Genomic DNA, 16,290 nt, shown 5'->3' on the forward strand with positions numbered 1-16,290 from the left:
CCTCCAGCCCACGAGGCCTCCCTCTGGCCGCTGCGGCCGCCAACCCTCCGCGCCACCCGTACTGCACCGCTTAGCCCACCCCAAAGACTTCAGCTTTTACTCTTAATGTCATGAGTCTAGCATATTTACAGACTCATGTAAGAGATTATGAAAATGTTACTTCATTTGCTTTGATAAATAATAAAATATTCTTCAATTTCAAAAAATAAAGACTACAAATTTGACTTGAATAATTCAATGGAACTTATCTAATTCTTTGAGATGAAGACTAAAAAAGCAGCAAATAGGGAATTTGTACCTTGTTAATGTTTGGGTCTAGATGTCCCCCCGAAGTCTCATGTGGTCATAGGCTTGATCTAGAGTGTGTGAAGCTGGAATTGATTCATGACGCAAGGCTAGGCTCAAGGGCGCCGGGATTAAGGGTGTGAGTGCTGCCCGCCCTAAGTAGTCAGGATAAGATAAAAGGGGCAGGGAGACCGGCTAACTCTCCTGTTTCCTTTGCTACCTTGTGTGGACCATGTTGTTTCTTCTCTGTGATGCTTGTTTGCCATCTCAGCCTCAGAACCAGCTGATTATTTACCCTTCCCCTTTAAATTTGAGTGTCAGGTATTTTGTCTTGGCAATGAGAGAAAAGTAACTAACTCATACCTGTACATGATATATTCCCTATGATGAATGCTGTCATTATGTATATCTAAATTTTACCAATAAATGTTTGGCTTTAAAAAAAAGAAAATAAGCAAGTTTGGAGGATTGGGAAAAGACATATTGCTCTCAAGGAGGGGTTTTGTCCTCCAAGCAGATGTTTGGCAACATGATCAGGAGATATTTTTGGTTATTATAACTGGTTACTATTGGCATATACATGATAGCATCTTGGCTTGGATAATGCTAAACATCATGCAATGCATTGGGAAGGCCACCACTACAGTACAAAGAAAGCTTTAATCTTCAAATATCAATAACACTAAGAATGAGAAAAACTGGGTTAGTACCTTTCTGATTTTGGAATACTTACTTTTCTTGTCTTTGTTTTTGTTTTGTTTTGTTTTTGTTACTGGGATCGAACTCAGGACCTTGCGCTTGCCAGGCAGTTGGCGGCACTACTGAACTACATCCCCTTCCTTCCTCCCTCCCTCCCTTCCTTCCTTCCTTCCTTCCTTCCTCTCTCCCTCCCTTCCTCCCTCCCTCCTTCCTTCCTTCCTTTCAAATAGAAAGGGTGGAGAGACAACCTACAAAGAGGCAGGGAACTTGGCAATTTGTAGTTGGCAACTGGGGAGGCATACTGTCATCCAACACAAAGTGTTTCTGGTGAAGAGAGCCAGCTGAGCACACGAGAAGGGGCAAATATAACAGTGAGAAGGTGCTTCCCCACCTCTACACTACTAGCCAGATCTTAAAGCCGGAGAGCTACCTCCTTGCTGACATATGGCCTACACTTGTTCTGGGAGGAAAGGATACCCATATTTCCATGCTGGCGAACTCTTGGGAAAACAATATCAGGTTAAGGGTGACCCAAGATGATTATCAGTGGCAGTGGCCAGAAACTGCTACGGGGAAATAGTCCCATCACCTAGTACTTCTGGCTGCTATATTCCTGGTGTTGGTGATATTGGAGAAATATAACTCCTGACCTGTTAGATGTCAAATGTGCTGAATTTGTGGTCCTGCAACATTGAGGAATGAAGTCATGAACCAACGAAGACATTAGGAGAGTTTTATTGGAAATAAGGAAAGAAGAATACTTCCTTGGTTTCCAGGAGGGATCCTGGATGGGTGGCCACTGAGGCTCATTTTCAGGGACAATTTATACAGCAAAGTCGCAATGTAGGTACAATGTAGGTCAAACTACAATCAACCTAATGGATGACAAATATAGTCACATCCAATATTCACCTAATAGGCAGACAAGTGACATAGCAAGGATACATGGAAAGAACAAAGGTATTTTTGGGAAGGAAGCATCCAGATACTCTGCTCACCCATCTGCATTTCAGCATAGTTCCAAATTACTGTTTATCTCTTTGGGAAGCATATAGGCCTGGTCTTCTTCAGATGTGCCTTCAGCCACAATTCTGATGTCTTTATTTTTGTGCTGACTTCCTCGAAAGCTCAGTCTGTGAGTGTTAATTTCTCATTAACTTAGCTGTCTATAATATTGAAACCATCATTGCCATGTCATCCATTCTCCAGGCAGGGGCATCTAGCAACTCCTTATAAAGGACACCAGAAAGAACGGCTCCAGAGCCTGCAGTCCCTACCCAGTGCGTTCCTTTGTGGTCTACCACAAAATGGCTGATGGGTAAGTTCCACCTCTTAGGCTGACTGGTATTGGTATTGCTATCTGCTTTGTTCCAGGAATCCTGGAGTCTCCAAATCCTTCTGGATATCCCATGGGTACACAGAATTTGCTCTGACCCTCTGAACCTTCACGCGGACAACCCTGGTTTGTGCACAGTCCACTCAGCCCAGCAATGCCTGGCAACCCCTGTGTCAAGCACATGGCAGAAGGCAAATGGTCCTGCTGCATAGCCGTTTCAGACACTTTCCTCTAGAAGACAGGATGGCTCCACATACAATATTCACCTTTTCCTTACACCTCCTTTTGTGTCTTCAGAAACAGAAAACAAAACATAAAACAATAACAGCCTCTGGAGTACCAATCCTATTTTCAGAGAGATTTCCCACTCGGAACCACTCCGGGGGCACGCCTGCCAGATGAACCAGACTCTACCCTCCCCCTTTCCTTTTGGATTCCTCTCGATATTTCCTCATTGAACACAGACCACCAGAATGTTGCAAGCAGCCTCACTTGCTTGGTGGGTGTGAAGGAGAGGGACTTGTATATTCCCCTAGAAGGCCATATGTCTCTTGGCCTCTGGTAGGTAGAAGCTTCATTTGTCTCTGGGTAAGAAACTCTTTTGCAGTGAAGGAGTCAAAGACCAGTTGTAACAGAGTTGCAGAAATCGTTGAAACATATAGCAGAAGGAAATAAGCCACAGAAATCAGGAAGGGCCCTCAAGGCCTGCAGCTACCTCCCTCACTGGACATTCATTTGTGTGCTGCATTGTGGATGGACTTCAGGTTTGGATTTTGCAGGCAATCTTTCCAAGAAAAACTACTGGTGCGCTCACTAAAAAAATACACTGGCTCATAAGTTGAGATACGGGTCTCCCTATGCACAGCTATTGGTAGTCAGGCTGGTAGGCTTCATTACTACACAGAAAGGATCGAGTTCTTCTGTCATGATCAGTAAGTGCAGGTCCATTGGGTAATGTCACCATTGGGATGGAGGTGCTGTTAGAGGCTAGAAAAAAGGGGCTTTAGCATTGGAAGTCATACATAGGGGGAAGGGGTAGTGAGTTAGTGCCATAAATACATCTATCTTGTTTTCAAACTGTACTCTGGTTTCTGTGCATTTTACAACTTGGAAACTGAGACTACTAATTGGAAGACAAGTTAGGCCACTGACTTATTACAGATTACCACAGCATACGTCCAATTCAAGCAGCAGATACTTTAGTACAGGCTACACTCATTTCATACCTTTTCTAGAGTTCACCTTGTGACCTAGTGTCCTCAGGCTCCTGTATGCACCCTTTATACTCAGGAGAGCACATCTTAGCATGAACATACCCACACTCCGAAACAAACTACCCACATGGGAAGTTCAATGGGCATGAAACTCATCCCCCCTTCCACACTTATCCCACCCAATCCTTCCTCCACCCCACCGGTCTTTTTCTGACTGTCTTCCCACTTCTCTATCCTGGGGTTGGGGTTGTGATAGCTAAGCAGGAGAAGTCCTGGCACAACAGGTTTCTGTATGAAGAAGTTTTAATCTTTGCCTCCTGATAACTTCACCCTGACTAGTGGGTTCCTTTCTGTAAGGGAATAGAATACCACTCTGGGTAACAACTGTCTGTTTGGGACATGGAACATTTCAGTTTTAGCTCATATTTTCTGCTTCACTACAGTAATTTATTTATTTTTCACCTGTTCCTATCCTGCTTTCACATCCTGACTGCCAGTTCTTTTCTTTCAGTTCTTGTTTGGTGATGGTCTGGTGTAGCAGAGTGGGGGGGGTGTAACATTAGCAGTAAAGAGGATGAACTTATTTCCTTGGGAATTAAAATGACCTCTATGGACTGGGCAGGTGAGAAGCCATAGCAAAAGTCCTATAGGGCCTTAAACATAATCTGTGCCATTCTCATCACCTTTGAGTCCCATTCCTGCCCATTTCACCTTGACCTCCTACCGCTGTGTCTATTTGTTACTTGCCTTTGGGGTATAGGGGTGTGTTTGTGTGTGTGTGTGTGTTTGGGACACTGGTGTTTGCAGTGAGCTGATGGCCTTGCAAGATGATGGTTCAGACCTTGCCTTTACCTTTGGTAGTTCCTAAAGGTCTCTGGGTGATCCTATTTAGGAAATATTCCATTCAAAAGAGGCTTCTTAGTATTGTGTCCTTCCCCAGGGAGGGAGGCAGGTGGCCACACCCTTTTCTTCCTGTGTGGCCCTCTCATTTCTTCTGTAGGCTACCACTCGCTGAAAGACCCCTAAACTTGATCCATAAATACATCCCTGGTAGCATAAGGGTGCCACTTCTTTTCTTTATCCTTATCCCATTTGACCTGATACTCCTGGTTCTTCTCCCCCTCTTTTATTTCTTCCTTCTCCTCCTATTATTCCTATTACTCCACTTCTTTTCCTGTTCTTTCACTGATTGCTATTGGTGGGATCAGTGTTCTGTGGATACACCTCCTCCTTGGTTTGTTATTTATGGGGATGCACCTTTGTAGCATAGGACCATGGGGGCTTCACCACCATTTTTTATAATTTAATAGAATTGAGGGTCACTAGTAGAGACTCTTTGGTGTTCCAAAAGTCCATGCAAAGATTACCTGAGTTAATATACAGCCATGAGTGCACTGCTCCCAAAAGACCACATGGCCTTCCTTTCCTTACAAGTCTTCTTCCCAGGGAAGCAGGAAATTTCCAATTTAGATCCATGTGGCACTTTTTGTACCCCAGTGCTGGGGACTGAACTCAGGGTTGTGCATGGAGCTGTGTCCCAAGCTCATTTTATACCAATACAGGATCTTGCTAAATTTTCCAGGCTGTGCTCAAACTTGTGATCCTCCTCTTATGGATCCTTTGCCTCAGCCTTCTCTTCTCAAGATTCTGTTTTTACCACATTTATCTTTAATTTTTCTTTTGGAAATATTACCCATACTCATGACTTCAGCTATTACCTCTATGTTTCTGACGTCCATGTCATTATATCTAATAACAACTATTTTCCTAGCTCTGAAAGTATTCTCTCAATATGTCTTCACATCTTTTCATTAAGCTGCTACTACACCTGAATTTTCAGTTATCATTATTAGTATCTGAAATAAAACCACAAAGTGACTTATTTCTCAAATATTTATGGAGTATCTAATTTGTATAAAATATTGCTCTGTACTTGGAGGAGGATAATGATGGTGATGATAAGTTTTTATGATAGTGATTTAAGTGTATTACCCCTAATTATGGCAATTTCTTCATAAAGAAGAAATTATTAAGCAACAGAAACCCAAATTCTAAGAATTTAATTAGTTAAAGACCACACAGCTTTAGATAGCATAGCTTCTTGAAAAAGTTCTCTGTTGATATTAAGAACTGAACTAAGTTAAGAAACACTGAGGGTAGTGCTGAAAAAGTGTGGTCCAGTTTGTCCCAGCAGCAAAAGGTGAATAAATATTCAGGCTATTTGAATGATGATAGCGACCAGAACCCTTTTTTAATAAGTTGCATTGCACTTTGTTCTGGTTACTTACCATATACCAGAAAATATAACATACCAGCAATAGTTAGATGAGTCATTATTCTCCATAGCTTTAAGAAAAAAAAAGTTGCCAGTTAAAGTAGGCAGTGCTATCAATTGTTAGGTTTCAGAGAGTTCCTAGATGTTGAAATGTGAAAAAAAAATAGTTAGCTTTCAATTATTTACATTTAAAAATATGATGCAAAAGTGATTTTGTATTCTATGACATGGTGAATTTATTTTACACATTCAATTTCCCATGATCAGTGGAGCTAGTTTGCACTCTAGGCAGCTAGTCAACAGGTTTGTATATTGCTTTTTAAGTGGTTATAGCTAGTTTCATGGCTCTATAATGTGCATCTGCAACAGGGTTGTAATGATCTTAAATAATTTCTTTGGTTGCCTGACTCTCGCAAACATTTCTTGCACAGATTACATAATGATTGCGATGACTTTAGTTACACTTGGTGGGCGGGACGCTATAAAGAACGTTATATTAAATATACGCATTGTTTTTTAAAAGTCTCATCGTCGTAGAAACGTTAAAATGGGACGGGGTGTGCTGGGCGGTGGTGGGCGTGGGGTATGCAGAGGGGTGGAGGCAGCGAGGGGATATACGTCTCAGGATACAGGAAATACGGTAAGAGAGAAACCCGGAGGAAGCCTGCTCTGTGCCTGGAGGGGATCCGCCGCCATCTCAGGTCTCTGATTTTCCGGGGCCCAGTGGAGAAAACTGACGCCTAGGTCCTATCTCACTTATGGAAGACCAGACCTGTTCCTCTGGGAGATCTACGCTTCCACCTGGGAGCACGCGAGAAGCCAAGCCTCCAAAAAAGCGCTGCCTTCTTGCTCCGCGGTGGGATTATCCAGAAGGAACTCCCAACGGGAGTAACGCCACTCTCCCCCCCGCACCTCCTCCTGCATCAGCCGGTCTGAAGTCTCACCCTCCTCCGGAGAAGTAGTGAAATACATGGAGTTTCCTACCCTAAACCAGGTCAGATTCTTTCTTTCTCAACTAGGAAATCCAGGCTCTCTGAAACTTAATTATACATTTTTTCAGATCTCATTCTCTCCATTTCCCTGTTCTTTCCACAATTTCGAAATAGAAAAAAGAACATATGAGCATTAAACAGCTCTTTCACAGAACATGTTTAGATGAAGTGACGGATATTTAAGAGAAGTATTTATTTTAATATTTCAAATGCTACTAATGTTAAATTTTTTAATAAATAGGATTGCATGTTTTTTATTGAAAGTAATTCTATGGGGCTAAGGTTGAATATTCATGAGTTCATAAAATAAAACTGGGTGATGGATAAGTGGAGATTTATTATACTGCTCCCTAATTACATATATATTTGAAATTGTTCAATTTAAAAATGCCTAGTTCAAGAGCAATGAAAAGAATGTGTTGAAGGCCTACTGCCTAGGCCCAAAACTGCTAACAGAGTGAGCCTTCAGAGGTACTTCTGTATAACGCAAGAGAGTTTAATAAGTTTAGGAAAAGTTACAACATGATAATCAAACTCAAGTGCCATAATGAACCATTAAAAAGGAAGAGGGAACTTTGGGTGGATTTTAAAGGGTGAGTGATATCTGCCAAATTGAGGGAGGTGGAATGCTTTTTAGATCTGTGGTTTCCAGAACAAAAGCCCCATAGAAGACTTTTTATGGGAATAGTCTGCTATAATTGTGACTCTGTCAAAAGGATTAAGAGGTGAAGATAGAATGTCATAGAGCCTTAAATATTATGCAGTTTATACCATAAACTGTAAGCCAAAGAAGATTTTCAAGCACGTGATATTAATTTTATTTTAGGAATCAGTTCTCACTACCAGAAAAACAATCACCTATTTAAATGAAATTTATAGAATGCAAAAAAATAAAACCAAATTTTACCCGAATGTTGTAGAAAGGCATTCTTTCTTCATTCATAACAAGAAATTTTCATGGAGCCCTTGCAATGGAAAAGTATCACGCTGGGAATTGTAGGGGATGTATTTCCAAGGCTTGTTGCTAGGACATTGCAGGAATGAAACATTTATGTAAATGAATTACTGAAGACAGGGATTGGAAACCATGGGCATTCTGAGCATCAGGTTTGGTGGTAGTGCAAAGAAAAACAAGAAACGCAGTTTCACTCGAAAACATCTTGTCATTCCATAAAGACTTACTTCCCTTATTTTTACCTCTAATGAGAGTAAGGAAATGTGCAGATATAGGCCTTAGTCAGAATAATGTTCAGATAGAAAATGAGGGAGGTTATGTAGAGAAAGAAGTGTAGGAGCTACATAATTTCACCTTAGTGATTCAAATCACTGGAACTTGTAATAATAGCTAATTTTTACTGAGGATGTTTTTATGTGCCACTGTTCTAAAGGCTTTTGTATGTTTTAGTTTATTTAACCACAAAATTCCAGTAAAGAAGTTTATATAGGCTGAGGGAAGTTTAACTTGCTACAAGTTGTGTGGCACTAAGTGGTTATGATGAGATTTGAACTCAGAACAATTGGTTCCAGAGTCTTATGGCTTAAACTGCTATGCCATACATTCCTTCTAATACTATGCATACAACTGTTGACATGGGAACAGAATGAGGCATAAGGAACTGAAGAGTCCAGGGATCTACAATAACATAAGAAATGATTTTACATTATTTTACTATTTTTCAGTATTCAAGGGATTGCAGTATGATTCCATTTCCTTGGTGCATTCATAAAATAGTTCATCCAGTGATGAAAATAAGGATAAATTACACTGTAACCCTGCTTTTTCTGATGTCTAGCACCTGGAAGATGTGATTTTTAAGGTAATCTCTTTATTAAAATTTTATTAAGAAGAAAAGGAATGACGGTTGGGCTGGGATTTAGCTTAGTGGCCACGCACCTGCCTCGCATGGTCAAGGTCCTGAGTTCAATCCCCAGTACTGGAAAACAAACACACAAACAAACAGGGAATGACAGTTGATTTTGACTCATTAAAATAGGTGGCAAAGTAAAAAAAAAACAAAACAGAAAGCTAGCACCAGTGATAAAATCGAAACCATTTTCTACATTATAGAAAACCATATACACCTAATAATATTAATGTAACATGCCAGGCATTTTTTTTAGGGTTACTCCTAATTACCTTATAGTTTCTGCTGCTACCGTAAAATGACTTTTTGTAACAACATTTAAAAATTTTTGCTGTTTAGTTGGAACATGATTGATACTTTTATATATTGATTTTATACATTGCAGCTTTTCAAATTTTATTCATTCTTATAATTTATATGTTCTATAAGATTATCTGATAATTGAATTTTGAAAAATGGCCCCCTTTTTTTCTATTGCTTTTTAAAAGAATATCTTACTGTGCTAGCTAAAAGCTTCAGCACAAGAAGAAATAAAAGTAGTAGAGCATTTCCTTGTGTTGATCTTGAATTTTTTTAGTTTCACCTTCTGTTTAAGTAGATTTTCTTTTTTAGGTTAAGAAAGTTCCTTTATAGTCCTGGTCTGAGTTTTATGGGGAATAGGTATGGGATTTTTTTCAAAAAATACTTTGTATCTATTTTCATAATCATATTTTTCTCCTTTAACAGTGTGAGAGTGAAAGGTTACAATAATCAATTTTCTAATATATTTATTGGTTTTGCTTTTGTCAGATCTTACTATTGAATACTTTGTTTTCCATTTTAATAATTTTTCCAGTTACTTTTATATTTCTCTTCTTGGTTTCTTTTTGTTGCTAACATTGAATTAGACCTTTAGTTCATTAACTTTCTATCTTTTTAAAAATGAGAATTTAGGAATATAAATTTTCCTTTACCACTTTAGAAGAATTTCACATTTAAAAAATTTGTATTTTATTACTACTGTATATGTTTGTAATACATGATGTTTACATTCATGTTCGGAAGTAGGGATATGTTCTTCACCTATCTTGATTTTTTTTTAGTCGCCTTTCCCTCACCACCCACTTCCCTCCATCTCTAAATCCCCTTGCTGCATTTTCATGATGATTTTTATTTTTTTAGTTCATGTTTGGAGCATATATTGATTATTTTCATTGTGAATAGTTGGTACATGTACATGATGCTTCTTAAATCTTCATACATTCCCCCAACCTTCATCTATTGATTACCGTCCTATTTGAAAAGACATAGCTGTTTCCTTTTATCAGTTTTTTATTTTGTTGTTCATTTGTACTTTGGATAATTCAAATGTGAGGAACCACACAGAATTTAAGCTTGTGTGTCTGATATATTGTACTTAACATTATTTTTTCAAGATGTATACATTTTCCTACAAATTTCTTGAATTTATCCTTCTTTATAGCCAAATAGGAGTCCATTGTGTATAGATACCACATTTTCTTTATCCATTTAACTGTAGATGCACATATAGCATGTTTCCCTGTTTTAGCTATTATGAGTTGTGCTGCTATAAACATATGTATGCATGTATTGCTGTAATATCATTTCTTTAGCTCATTTTTGAAGACATCTAGAAGGGGAATAGCTGAGTCAAATGGAACTTCTATTTTTATTTTTTGGAAAATTCTCCATAATGATTTTCATAATGGTCATACTAGTTTACATTCCCACCCACAATGTAGAAGGATTTCTTTTTCAGCACAGCCCTCGTAGACAGAGTTTGTTATTATTTGATTTCTTAATTATTGCTATTGTTTCTGGTATAAGATGACATCTTACTGTTGTTTTAATTTGCATTTCTCTAATGGCCAGGGATGTGCATTTTTTCATACATTTATGAATCAATTATACTTTTCTGAGAAGTGTATATTCATTTTACTTGCCCATTTTTCCATTGGGTCTTCATTTTGGAGGTGTAATTTTTTTGAGTTCTTTATATCTTCTAGATATTAGTCCTGTGTCTGAGGAATAGCTGGCAAAGTTTATTTTTTTCCTGTTCTGTATGTAGGTTGTCTCTTAAATGTTTTTTGTATGGAATGTTTTTATTATTAAATGTTTATTACTTTCTAATTTTTCTTATGATTTCTTCTTTGACTTATGAGTTACTATTTGAATGTTCACATATGTAAGCCTCTTTTAAAAATCATATTATAAAATCATTAGCCCAATTATAATTAAACTTCATCTTCTATTTTAAAATGCTTTTTAATCTTTCACTGTAATACAAAATTACATATTGGCTGCTGAACCCAATAAAATTTCACAGTATATAAAGCATTTAATTGTATTAAATACATAGGAAATGCATGGTTATGGTATTTATTGATAACAACATTGCTGATTTTTATGCTTGTATCTTTTTTTTTTCCCCTTTGGTTTTTTGAGACAGGGTCTCACTATGTAGTTGAGGCTGACCTGAAACTCACTATGTAGCCCAGGCAGTCTCGAACTCACAGCGATCCTCCTGCCTCAGGAAGTGTCTTTATACATTTTGTTTTGATTTAATTCTACACTTAAAGAACCATGAGAATAGTTAAAAGAACTCTCCTAGATACAGTTTCTCGGGTTTGCAAATTGACATTTTGACACATTTGCTTTACTTTTGTCTTTTTTTGTCCCTCATTTGTTCACCCATTTAACAGTAATTTACAGATGTTAATATTATCTTAATTCTTCCTTGTCTATTTTCTCAGAATGATAATTTCCTCTTATATAACCTCAGTACGTGTATGAAAATCAGGACACTTTACATTATTGTGATATTATTATTTATGTCACAATTTTATTTCCACAAATTTTTCTCAGTGTCTTTTATAAAAACTATTTTCTGTTCTCAATTAAAGTTATGGTTCAGGATGATACATTACATTTAGTTTTTATATTTTTCCAGTACTTATTCTTTTTTTTTCTGTCATTGAGTTTATTGGTAGATTTTAGGTATACAGTACAGTTAAATTCATTATTGGGATCTTGACAGGTCTTGGTTCTCATTTTTCCCCTTGTTCCTGCCCTCCCTTCACCCCCCCTCCCCTCCCCATTTACAAACACTTTATTTCCATTTTTTCATTTTCTCATATTTTTTTCTTTTCCCTTATTAGCTTTCCCCTACCCTTCCCTTCCCACTTTCCCTACACCTTTAGCCCCTTTCTTCCTATTTCACATGGTCAATTATCTCGTTAGGTTCTTATGTACTATTATAGTTTTTCACACTGGAGAAACTATTCGGTATTTACACATGTATGACCTATTTATTTCACTTAGGAGTATATCCTCAATATGTATCCATTTTCCTATGAATGAATCTAATTTCTCACTCTTTATGGATGAGTAGTATTCCATTTTATAGAAAAACCACATCTTCTTTATCCAGTTTCCAACTGATGGGCAAATAGGCTGTTTCCAAGTTTTAGCTATTAAAAACTGTGCCGCTACAAACATAGGTGCACATATATCACTGTGATATGATTCTTTTAATTCGTTTGGAAAGATACCCAGCAGAGGATGGCATGGCTGAGTCATGGAACCTCTAGTCCCAGCTCTTTGAGGTATCTCCATATTGATTTCCCTAGTGGTTGTACCAGTCTGCACCCCCACAAATAATGGAGAAGGGTTCCTTTCTCCCCACAACCCTGCCAACATTTGTTTTTGTGTGATTACTTGATAGCAGCCATTCTTTGTGGGGTGAGGTTCCAGTCCTTGTTCTTGAACATTTCTTTTACTCTTCTTTTTCTTTCATGACATTGATGAGTATTTCTAGGAAAATTATTTTTTGGAATATTCCTCAACTTAAATTTTTGTGCTATTTCCTTATTTTCATATGTTGCTTATGCATATTAAAAGGAATATCTCACAAATAATGTTACTTGTTTTCAGGGTATTGTTCTGGTGCTACATGATGATTTGAAACACTAGGAATAATGTTAACTTTGATTGCTTGTTTGAAATGGTGGGTATTATCTGGGTCAACCCACTCTTAAGTTATTATTTTTGTTTATGTAGTTACTAAATTTACTGAGAATAATTTGAAATTGTGTAGATATCTTGTTCTTCATCAAACTATTTCCATTAGTTTTTGCATCACTTGATAATTCTTGCCTGCATAATTATTACTATGATGAGTACAAAATAACAACTATCAAACTTTATCATTTTTACTACATATAATAGTTTACATTGTACTTTAATAAGGAAAAGCTTTTTCTCTATATATTTATTTAGACATATAACTTTTTCCTTTATTTCACAAATAGTCTGTTGCCATTATTACTTATTTTAATGCACAGATTGGCTCAGATTTAGTCAGGGTTGCTCATTAAAGTTGTTTTCTTTTCTGTCCTTTTGATATGTGCCAATCTTGACAGATGCTTTGATTTACTTTAACATTTTCTTTCTTCTTTAATGCTCATCTTGAATTTTCCACTCCTATAACCACTTCTCTGTGGGACTGTGGAACTGGTTGTTGGCATTTAGAAACTTGGGCTTGGCCATATGGATCTTTTTTATCAAAACACTATTACTGTTTCTCATTTAATTTCATTGAGTACAGCTTTTTTTATATGATACTAATTACTTACTCTTTGTTGAAATATTTGCCTTGGGTCCTAGAGAAAAATGATTAAAAAATACTTTTTCATCTGTAATCCCAGCACTCGGGAGGCTGAGGTAGGAGGATCGCTGTGAGTTCGAGACCAGCCTGGGCTACATAGTGAGTTCCAGGTCAGTCTCAACTACATAGTGAGACCCTATCTCAAAAAAAAAAACCCAAAAATAGTTTTTCATGTGTGCCTGAAAAAAAATTATGTATTTTAATTGTTAAATGCAGGGTTCTGTGAATATCCATTAAACATGCAAATTATGATGTTTAAATCTTCTATATCCCTAATAGTTTTTATTTTTTGCCAAGTCTATCGGTTGCTGTGAGAGGAAGATTTAAAATCTCCCACAATGATTGTGGATTTTTCAAATTCTTGCATTTATATCATTTTTTGTTTTGTAGAATTGAGGATTTGTAATTATGTGTGCAGAAGTCTAGAACAAGTACATTTTTTATTTTTAGTGACCCTTTTTTATCTTTTGGCATTTTAAATTCATTTTGTTTGCTATTAAAATGTCACACAAGCTTTCCTTTTTCTGAATGGTATTTCTTTTTTACTCACTTTTTTATCTTCATTATATTTTTCAGAAAATGTGAATGCATTGCTCTGTCTCTGAATTTGCCAGTTAGATTTATAACTAGTAGTAAGGATAAACCTTATGTATCTAAGTGTTATTTTTCTTTATTAATATTTTATTTTATATAACTTCAACCATATGGAAAAATGAAAAGATGTCTTTCCAGTAGACTCATCAATTTTTATGTTCTGGTATGTATATGGGTTTTCACTTTCTGGAAAAACAAAACCACATACATACACACTTCTTTTGGCTGAACTATTTGGAAATAACTTGCAATATCATGACACTTCCTCCCTAAACACTTTTATCATTCATCTGTTAAGAACAAGGGTATTATTACAGCAAGTGAAATTTAGCACTTATCAAACTATGTAATCTAATGTTCATACCAAGTTTTTCCAGTATACCTAACAATATCCTTTATACCTTTTTATTTTTGTTTGTTCCATTCAAGGGCAATATATTGTGTTTAGTTATCCTGATTCTTTAGTCTTTTTAAATGTATAGTAGCATGCTAAGCTTTTAATTTTTCATGATATTGGCATTTCTTAGGATTCCAGAAGCTATCTTTTATACATTTACAATATAAAATTGTCTGATTTTTGTGTTTCCTCATGATTAATTGAAGCAGTTTTAGCAAAACTACATAGGTGATACACAACTGTTACTATTGAATCACATTAGGAAGCAACAATTGCTGGTTTATCCCAAAGATATTGGTGCTTTTATTTTATTTTTTTGTCTGCATTGAGTTTATTGGTACATTTTAAGTATACAGTACACTTACATTCATTATTGGGATCTTGTACCTTTACATGACAGGTCTTGGTTCTCATTTTTCCCCTTTTCCCTGCCCTCCCTTCACCCCCTTTTCTCCTCCCCCTTTACAAACACTTCATTTCCATTTTTTCATTTTCTCCTATTTCTTTTCTTTCCCTTATTACCTTCCCCTACCCTTCCCATTTTCCCTACACCTTTAGCCCTTTTCTTCCTATTTCACATTGTATATTGGTGCTTTTAGATAATTTTATGGATGGTTAGGTGGGTACTTTTTGCTTCTACTTTAACACATAGTTCTGTTTTTTGTTTCTGGAATTATATTTATAGTTGGAATTATAGTTTGTAATTGGTGTCATATTCCTTGTTTAGGTTGCCTGTTTGCATAAGTGTCTAACATTAAAGGGAGTTCATTAAAGGGAGTTTTTGTGGGGAGTTCTCACATTTATTCTGCCATTATATTTTCCTGCTTCAGGGTATTTAGACTGGCTGGTTGTCTGTCTGCCTCACAAAAGAGTTAAATTTTCTAAACAGCTTTATGTGCAGAGTCTCCCTAAGCACTTCTCTGTTTTTCTATGAGCTTTGTCTCTTTTTCTCTCTCTTATTACATAAGGACGTTCTCTTTCTACTTTAGATTGATCAATTTTTAAGAGGCCAGTGCTAGCTTTATCAACAAATATACTAAAATTTTTAACAGGCCAGGTGTGGTTACACACACCTGTAATTTGTGTACTCTGGGAGGCTGAGGTTGGAGGACTCACAAGTTTGAGCCTAGCCTGGGCAATTTAGCAATACCTTGACTCAAACTAATAAAAAGAGAAATTAAAAAGGTTAAAAAAAAGCCACAAATATAATCAGATTCCTTTTTTAGTAGTCTTATTTCCTTACCTGTTAGCATATCATTTAATCTTTTGTCTCTTGAGAAGTACAACAGGTTATCTTACTTGGATTCTGTATTAATTTTCTACTGCTACCATGATGAAGCCCACAATTTATCACAAATTTAGAGGCTCAATCATTTATTATGATATCGTGCTGTAGTTCAGAAGTCTGACTTAAGTCTCATCTCAAACTAATATCAAGGTGTTGGCAAGCTACATTCCTTTTTGGAGGTTATAGGGAAGAATCTGAGTCCTATTCATTCAGTTGGCAGAATTCAAATTTTTTTTTTTTTTTTTTTAGACAGGGTCTCACTATGTAGTTGAGACTGACCTGGGACTCACTATGTAGCCCAGGCTGGTCTTGAACTCTCAGTGATCCTCCTGCCTCAGCCTCCCAAGTGCCAAGTGCTAGGATTACAGGTGTGCACCACCACACCCGTTTTTGTTTTTTTTTTTTTAATACCAGGGATGGAACTCTGGACCTTGCGCTTATAAGGCAGTTGGGGGAACCACTGAGCTAAATCCCAGGCCTATAATTCAATTCTTTTTAACTGAAGGTCTGTTATCTCTGTTTCCTTGCTGTCAGCTGAGGGCTGTCCCCAACTTCTAGGGATCATTTGTATTCTTTGATTGATGGTATGTTTTCATCACGTGCAAAGTCAACAATGACAGATTTAATCCCTCTCATACAGAATAGCTCCTTTTTTTTTTTTTTTTTTTTTTTTTTTTTT

At 36.9% G+C, this 16,290-nt stretch overlaps 1 protein-coding gene across 2 annotated transcripts in view; it reads left to right on the forward strand.

Annotated features, from left to right (window-relative positions):
* Positions 1–6,442: 6,442 nt before the first annotated feature.
* Nbdy (negative regulator of P-body association) overlaps positions 6,443–16,290 on the forward strand; it is a 31,155-nt gene continuing 21,307 nt past the window's right edge. The window contains exons 1-2 of one of the 2 annotated variants that reach the window (XR_783079.3): positions 6,443–6,803; positions 8,482–8,618. Coding sequence is in view for 1 of the 2 variants with exons in the window: in XM_033760382.1 (XP_033616273.1) it covers positions 6,568–6,771 (204 nt within the window). In the remaining variant the exon portion in view is untranslated. The remainder of the gene's footprint in view (positions 6,804–8,481; positions 8,619–16,290) is intronic. The other variant, XM_033760382.1, reaches the window with a different exon arrangement.

This window comes from Fukomys damarensis, unplaced genomic scaffold (genome assembly GCF_012274545.1).
Source record: "Fukomys damarensis isolate Sample0158 unplaced genomic scaffold, DMR_v1.0_HiC HiC_scaffold_39, whole genome shotgun sequence".
Classification (NCBI taxonomy): domain Eukaryota; kingdom Metazoa; phylum Chordata; class Mammalia; order Rodentia; family Bathyergidae; genus Fukomys; species Fukomys damarensis.